Source organism: Buceros rhinoceros, unplaced genomic scaffold (assembly GCF_000710305.1).
Source record: "Buceros rhinoceros silvestris isolate BGI_N320 unplaced genomic scaffold, ASM71030v1 scaffold23899, whole genome shotgun sequence".
NCBI lineage: Eukaryota > Metazoa > Chordata > Aves > Bucerotiformes > Bucerotidae > Buceros > Buceros rhinoceros.
In genome coordinates this window covers 21,127-29,754 of record NW_010430073.1, presented here as the reverse complement: position 1 = coordinate 29,754, position 8,628 = coordinate 21,127, and the positions used below count along the sequence as shown (strand labels likewise).

Sequence of the window (8,628 nt, the reverse complement as noted above, 5' to 3'; positions counted from 1 at the left end):
TAACTGCTGTTTTCTATCAGGTCTTTCATATCTTCTTTTCCTATTCCCCTGCTAGCAGTCTCTTGGTGCTGGAAGCTTTTCAGAGCATGTGCTAGCTCTGTCCCTCTGTTTGTAGTCCAGCTAACACAGCAGGGCTTGGGCTTTAATCAAGACTCAATTTCTACAATGCAAGTAAAATGAGTAGCTCTTACAGAAACTTCTAACAGTCATTGGAATATCCAGAAGTCAGTCTGACACTTTAGAATAACAGCATGAAATTCTAGACCAAAAACTTTACGTCAGAACAGAAGCTTGTTAGCAGAACAGGTTTTTCTATTCTTTCCCCCTCCCCTTCATCCCTTAGCGTGAGGGGCATGGTACAATGAATCTTGAGTCATGATGGACCTGAGGTTTTGAGCTGTTTTGCTCACTGCTGTCAGTTATGCTCATCAAAACAGTAATTTACTCCTGGCTGTCTTCCCTCTGCCATACCCTCACAACATCAGCTCTCTGGTTTGGTCTAGCTTTGATCAAGCTTTCTAGCTTGTGCACTGGCTCTGAGTTCAGCTCTGTGTACTGCATGTTTAATCCCAGTTCGAGGAAAGATCTGAGTACCTTATTCTGCAAACTTATGGCTAATACTTTTTACAAGTGTCCCTGAGGTCTCTGGGTGCTGTTCACCCAAGGAAAAACTTACAAATCAACATGCTCTCAGCCTGGAGGTGTAAAATCTGAGGTGTATGACTCGGTGCAGAGGTGAAGTGCGTGTTACTTTTTGTGCTCTGTTGTTCTGTTCACAGTTACAACCGCTTTCTTTAAAAGGCTGCCATAGTAAGGTGGTCATGTTTCCTTACAAATATTTTATGTGCCTGAGTATTAGAACACTCAGCAGTTTTGAAAATGGGTAACAATTCAATAACAATCCTGAGTTCACTAAGTTCAGTAGCTAATCAAAATTTAGGGGTCCCATGGATTGGCTTCATTGAGAGTTTTTCAGTATGTTTGCTCTAACTTTCTTTGTGGCTTCTGATGTAGAAAGGATCGTGTGAAAGAATAGAATAGAGTAGGCACAGTCTTGTGTGGTTTTATTTGAAAGCCTGTGAAATGAAGGAAAAGATTATTTTCTTTCTCACAAAGGAAGGCACATTTGGGTGATGTAGTGGCAGGGGAAAAGGATGCTTAATCTGAGAAGTATACGTTTAACTGCTCCTTTCTGTTTTCTGTTGAGGACTCTTAATATTTTAATTGCTTACTGCCTCTATCCTTAAAATATTCACAATACTCAGTTTACTATTAAGCTTTCCATTCTGAAGTATTATTCCATCCACAGCTTAATCTTTCCACCTCCATGTTTCACATAGTTCCATGTATATCACAGAATATAGATAGTAACCAACTGAAACTGACGTCTTTTTTTTAATAATAGTAGTTTATCCAAAATGCTCCGTTTTACTGAATAGGTACTTCCCGGTTTGTTATGAGCTGTTTTGTGAGTGTCTACTGGAAAAAATGGGAAAAGTTACGTGTTGAGAGTTACTGGGGTAGTTTTTTACAGGCATACCACCATCTTAAAAAGATGTTCAACACTGTAAAAAAAAAAAAAAAAAAAAAAAAAAAAAAAAAAAAAAAAAAAAAAAAAAAAAAAAAAAAAAAAAAAAAAAAGATTTGCCCTAAAATAATCAAAGGCAAAAGAAGGGAAAATGCTTTTTTGTGTTCGTGTGCTGGACTTCACTGTCCTTATTCTGTATTATTAGTCAGTTCTAGATTTCAGAGACAGCTATCTGTAGCAGTGGATTTTTTTCTTGGAGTCTCACGTTTGTGTGATTTACGTGTTACTCATGTCAGCTAACCATGGGAATCATAGTATCTTAAGCTGGTGGCTCCTCGCCTTGCTTTTACGTGTTCTACACAGTAATAGAGGAAAGAAAACCCAGCTCTTAACTGATCCCTAAGCCCACAAAAAGAGAAGGGGTCTTCGTCCATATATGATGCATCTATATTCTTCTGACTGTTGCACTTAGAAGAAAGCGTGAGGACCGAAAGTGGGTAATTCTGTTGGCTTAAGCCCTAGTTTCACAAAGAAATCTGCATTTGTAAGAGTGGACTTCTCAAAAAAGCCTGAGCAGGTCATGCCTGACTTCCTGCTTAAACACTTTGAGATACTACTAGAAATCCCTAATCTTTTCTACCTGCTTCACAGTTTTCGATCACTGATACCCGAGCTCTTGAGGGAGGCTTTGTATCTGCCATTACTGAAAAAGGATGGAAATTGAGGAGGACTTTGTCAATTCAAATCTCTAGAGAAAAATAATGTATTGTTTTTAATACAGTCAGCATTGTTCATGCTTACACCATGGAGCACATGGTTAACGCTTTCTTAGGGCTTTACAACTTTACGTGTCTATGGAATGGAACAGATGGAAAGTAATTTGAATAGAAGCCCTCTAACATTTACATGCCCGGGTACCTAATGATCAGCTTAGCGCTGGCCCAGATGGGAAGCACTAATGTTTAAGTCTGTGTGAGGGTACTGGTACTGGTTTGAGTTCAGTCCTTCAGCAGTGGTGCTCAGGCAGACCTGCGCACTAAGAAGTTTGCTGTGGGTGGGAAACAGCTGAAAGGGAGCTCTGAACTGCCACCTGAGGAATGCTGATGTCTGTGATTTCTGCTTTCTGTGAGCATTTAATGAGTTACTCTTTTAGAAGAGAAACTCATGCTACCTCTGGTCAGTGGTTTGTTTGCAGCTTAGAAGTAGAATGGTGCATAAAGGGCATGGGAACGAATAAAGCACTTTTGGATTGTGACATAGTCTACTGGCAAGTGTTGGCATCCCGGGCATTGGTGAGTACTAACACCTGCCTCCCCGAGGTCATGATTTGGCTTTGTGTTCATAGTCTTGCTGTTTGATTCCTGAGCTGCTTGAATAATTTAGATAGCAGGTAGTGAACAAAAAGAGAAAGTGATAGCTGGGGGATTCAAGGCTGAGGCTTTTCCAGGAACAATGAGCTTGTGGCAAGTTTAATAGGGAAGCAGAATGTGAGTGTGTAAAAGAATAACAATGCTGGTCTTGAGATCCTGAATATAGCCCAGGGGGTCAGGAAGTGACTCTGCTGGTGCTGGCCTCACTCCTTGCAGCCTGTGGAGTTAAATCACAGGGAGATGGTGCTCCAGGGAGCTGAACATATGGCCTTCAGAGACATCACCATATGTTGTCCTAATAATGTACGGAGGAAGGAACACAGTTGGTAAGTGAATTTCTAGACCTGAAATGAAAGGCAGCTGCTCTGGTGTCACTTGCCTCTGTTAGCTTCAGGACCTGTGAGTGCTGGTTGTGTAATTAACTGGCTTGGGAGGCTTCCAGATGGAGAATGCAGGGGCTGCCCCAGAGGAAGATCCTTAGCCAGCCATCTTTCCTTTCAACCAGGTGATCTGGGCCTTGCCTTGCTGCAGTGTAGGCTTGGTTTGATGTTTCACATAATGCCTGCTGCAGTCCCCCCATTTGGGTGTCTTTGCAGCTTGAAATTGCACAGTTTGGTTAATGACTAAGAGCTCTGAAAAGATTAATTTACTGTCTTCTGAATGCTTCTGTACTTTGGGTAGGACCTGTTCACTCTGTTTAGCACTCCATCTGCTATTTTGAAATGCATATGGCCTAAAATATATAGATAAAAACCATGTGAAAAGGACACAACTCTTTATGATGCTATTAAGTCCTATCATGCAATTTTTTTAACCTGATCCTCAGATTTGCATCTTATTTTTCCTATGAGTGGAACTCTGAAATGCTGCGAATATAAAGTTAAAAGCCTGTGCGTTCTAAGAGAGATACGTGCCTGAATTATCCAGTATTCTCTTGTTCTGCTTGTTCCCATTTTACTAGTGAATGAAAAGTTGATGTTTGAGACTCCTCATGCCCTGAGGCAGATCTGGGTCAAGTCACTCAATGCCTTCCTTACATGCACCTGAGAGAATTCTCCAGTATGTAGTAGTGCTCATAGATGACACAGTTTGAGATGTTAACTTAATGCAGTGTCCTCTCCATTCTGGACATGTCTTTGTGACCTCCAGAAGCACTTGAACATCTGTCTCTTGAGCCACCTATGAAAAATTCAAGTTTACATGAGACTCATTAAATCTTTTAAGGCAGTATGTGTCCATCATTCAGTAGGAACAGGCTAACGCTGCTTTCTCCTCCCTTTTTGTTTCTCTTAGCTAGAGGATGAAATTTCGACTTTGCGGCAAGTGCTGGCAGCCAAAGAAAAGCACCTGGTTGAAATTAAACAAAAGCTTGGCATAAGTCTGATGAATGAACTGAAGCAGAACTTTAGCAAAAGCTGGCATGATATGCAGACAACTTCTGCGTGAGTACAGACCTTGCCCAAATTCATCCTTATGTGTTGTGTAGTGTGTTGGGGGTATTGTCTTGATGAGCCCTAGTGTGAAAGTTAGCAATTGAAATACCAGCCAGGAGGAGTGGATAGCAGGGACAAATGTCAGACTCCTTAGAGCAAGGATACCTGCAAAAAACCCCCTTCCACAGCAGCTGCATGCTCTGCTACTGTGTCATGTCTCACTCTTGTAAAATCACAGCAACTAAGACTGTTGTGGCCCTGAGAAGGTTATCTTCCTGTCACATGACATGTTCTTTCTCTCCTCAGTAAGGACTCTAAGACTCTTTGTTAACCTCAGTGTATTACATTTGTCAACTTCCAAGAGACAGTGTAAAGAAAAAAAAACAAACCCCAAAACATTAGCAACTCTTCAGAAAAAATAGTACCGTCATCTGAATTATAAACAATACTGGCAGGATCAACTGATGTTTGACTCTGTTTAAATACTGCTTTGGGTTGTCTAAAAGAAACAAAACAAAAATTGCTGGGTTTAATGTCCTATCTTCAAGGTTATCAGTAGTCCTGCATGTATCAAGTTTTTTGTTGCTTTCCAGGAGTGTGTTCTTAGACAAGTCCTGGAAGCCTCTCACAGCCTTGGTTAACAACTGTGCCAACTCTGTAACTGGTTTTCCACAGTTCGGGGAAACTCACCTTGTGCAATACATGAGCAGCTCTAGGTTCCAAGGGTGGAAGGAAGTGCAGGAATAAGAGCTGTTACTCCACTGCTCTTGTCAAAATGTTTTCAACTTGATTTTTTTTTTTTTAACCGGATCAATTACACTGTGGTGTAAGCCAGTTGCTGCCTTTCAGAGGGTGGCTTTTAAAAATGCACCAGTTCTTGGATGAGGAAGCGGGGTGGGAGGTTATTTGGGCTGCAGCTTGCTGTCAAGAACTACTGGTGAAAGCCTTTTGTCTCACATAAGGAGTTAAAAATACATCTATGGACATAGTGCTAAAACCTGTCCTGAACCTGCCACAAAAAAACTTCAGACCCAAGATAGGTAGTGTTACTTGTAAGCTTCAAATACTTTTTGCTCTGTATCTTGGATGGAGCATTGCTAAAAGAGCCAGTGAATAAAACTATGAATTCCAAAGCTCTAGGGAGGCTGTGGTAACTGCTGAGAGGCTGGTCTCAGCTTCATACTGGTCTTTATACTTCCACACATGAACATACCATGTTCCTCTAAAATTTTTTGGGCTGAACTAATGGCAACATTGGTAGAAAGAACCACCCACCTTTCATCAAGTACTGTCTGAAAAGTTATTTGATGTTCTTTTTTTCTTCAATTGACAACTGAATTTGACACTTAGGGAAAAGCAAGAGTGAGCTGTTCCACAGGAGAGCTAAGCTGGGAGTTGACAGCAAAGCAGGCAGGGTGATGGTATCACCCATGAAGGAGCAGTCCCACAGTACCTTTACAAAGCAAACAGAAGGACAGTAAGCAGGGTCAGACCAAGAGCTCAGATCTCCAGGGGAGTCTGTAGTTATGAGCCCGGTCTGAGGTCAAGCCAGGAAGTCAAATCTTTGAGTCAGGCACAGAGTAAATGTAACTCAGGCAAGGACCAAGGGCTTAAATGCAGTCTGAGTTTTTGTGTAGCTCCCAAGGAAAGGGGAGATATGCCTAACAAGGCTTCTCCCAACCCCTTGCTCAGCACTGTGACCACAGTATTACCCATGGTTATGCAGTTGTGCAGTGCCAGAGCTGGCCTTGAGCCTAGGCAGCCAAGCCAGTGGGAACACGGAGAGAAGAGTTTATAGTGTCTCTTGGTGCACTAGAAACTTGGTAGCACGTTCCAAGGCATCTTTCATTGTCCTTCACAATGCTTGACACTTTCCACAAGGGCAGAGTCTTAGGAGACTTTATCAGTATGTTAGCTGCTATTTGTGAAGCTTTTTTTGGTATCAAATCAGCTTTTTTAATAAGCTTTGGTTTTTTCTCTATAAAACCTGGCATGTTTGTATTTTTTTCAACCTTGTATGAAAGACACCTGGAAGTCACTACCTCACTATGATGGCCAGAATCGTCATACATTTTGCAAGTTCCTTGTTCATTTCCTCAGCTGTTACTCAGTGCACTGATTTTTTTATACTATGATCCAAGTGTTAGGGAGGACAGAGGGTTCTGCTCTAGGGTGTATGAGTACCTAGAGAGCAAATGATTGCCTTGAGTTTAATTCATTTTCATGGTGAAAGGCATTCAACTGGAATGACTTCCCCCACGCACCTTCTTAAAGATCAGGTTTCCAGTGAGTAGAGGTGGGTGGATATTCATGTAGCTTCTAGCAGTGCAAGTTTTACATTTATATTTTAAACCTAGATAATTCATTCTTATTTAGATGCGAGAATCAGGGTAATGTTGGTGGATTTTGAGGATGCTTATTTTAGCTTTAGAAATCAAAAATGTCTTTACAGAGTTACGTACAAAGACCATAACTGAGCTTTTCTAATTACCCACCAATAATCTCACTCCAGCCTAGTAGTTCCCTGAAGCTCCTTTGTCATTCTTTCTGGAAATGTTAGCAACCATTAGAAGTCATAAACCTCCTCTGTTTTAAATGGATCACCTTTCAACCCACTGATGGAATACTAATATACATGCAGAGGGAGTGTCTAGGGAGATGAAAATGGTTGGGTTTGCTACTAACATAGACCCCCCTTCCTGAAAAAAAAAAAACAAACCCAATACTCTGGACATTCAGATCACTGTAAGCAGCAGTTCTGCCATGGATCACAAATTATTAGACTAGCTGAAGAATTAAAACCCATTATCTTCTTGAGAGCTTTTTGTTGACTACTGGTTGAAAACTATGTGAGCAAGTTTGCTGTTGGGGAACCTGAGGACACTTGTTTGGGTTTCCACAAATACTGGGAACTTTTTGTAGTTCAAATTTCTGCCATGTGATGAGAAAATAAAGTAATAGTTGCACTGCATGTGCTTTAGACTTACAATCTACGGTACCTGCAGTTTCTATTAGTATAACTTTAAATATATATAGTACTGTGTTCAGAGGTTCAGAATTTTCTTAGGAAGTCAGATATAATTTGTGGAGAACACAGTCCTGCTGTGACTTTGAGGAATTCAGTGTACCATGTTCCCACACATGTACTTGTTATGAGTGGTAGTAAAAGAGATATGGGTGTTTCTGTTCATTGCAGTGTGTAATCACCATTACCCTTTGACATTTTCTGTTCTAAATTTGCAAGTTACTGCAGCAGTTGTGTAAGCGAAAGAATGGCACATTGGCTTTAGCCAACACAGTCCTGGTGTGTGAGCCTGTGCTGTATGGAAGTCAAGGGAGCCTCTCACTTCTGCTGACTTGTGTCTTTTGGCTCAGATCAGGCAGCGTCCCTGCCTTCTACAAAGATTGCTTTTTTGCTGCTTTTCCACGTGTATTTGTGGCCTTGAATTTGGAAGGGTGAAGTAAGAAAGTTAGTGAAAGGACTTCGATCAGTTTACTGAGCTTATTCCCGTTATCCCTTTTTGGAAAGATGTTATGTCCACTTACTGACACCAGAACTGTCAGCTAATGGACATTCCCCACTGAGGTCAGGTGGTCTCTTCCAGATCAATGAATAGAGCTTTAGTTTCTCAGGGAAAAACCCACTGTCACTGTACCACAGCTGGTTGTTTTTTTCCTATTGTATGCTGGATTACACAAATGGTGCCTTTCATGCAATTGGATCCCAATTTTTTCCCAAGTTTTTGAAGATGACAGTGCAGGATAGCACAGAATATTTGTCACCTGTGTCTGGCATCTTTCTCGACATGTGACTCTCTCCAGCCTACTGAACTCCAGTAGGAGAAGCAGTCTCCTCAGTGCTTGAACGTATTGCTGCTGCAGGCACAGCCCCTGTGAGGTGCAGAGGTTTGGTTCCCTCAGCTCTGCCCATCGTCTCCCTGTGGGGCAGGAACTGCCTGGGATATACTCCCTTTGACTGATTCAAGCATGTGTACCCATCCAAGCGCTGACCCGGCTTCAATTAATCCTGAACATACCCAGCAAAGGAGAGAATGTCTAAAGAAATACCTCTGTGTTCTGTATTTGAAATTGGAATGATTTCAGGTGAGCACTAAAATAACCCCAAACTACACACCACCTTAAAGTTCATTTGTGGGCAAAACAGCAATATGAATGCTCTTGGAATGTTTTCCATATGCATTATCTTCCATTCATACATGCATTTAACTGAGCATTAGCGTAATCTACTTAATGCTGAGCCTTTTTTTCTGCTGCCCTCCCCCCCCCCCCCCCACAC

General features: G+C 41.5%; 1 protein-coding gene across 3 annotated transcripts in view; it reads left to right on the top strand.

Moving 5' to 3' along the window:
* Positions 1-8,628, top strand: part of TPD52L1 (tumor protein D52-like 1) — a 25,017-nt gene that overhangs the window by 2,618 nt on the left and 13,771 nt on the right. For all 3 annotated transcript variants that reach the window (XM_010142907.1, XM_010142906.1, XM_010142905.1), the window contains exon 2: positions 4,192-4,340. In XM_010142907.1, coding sequence (XP_010141209.1) covers positions 4,192-4,340 — 149 coding nt within the window. The remainder of the gene's footprint in view (positions 1-4,191; positions 4,341-8,628) is intronic.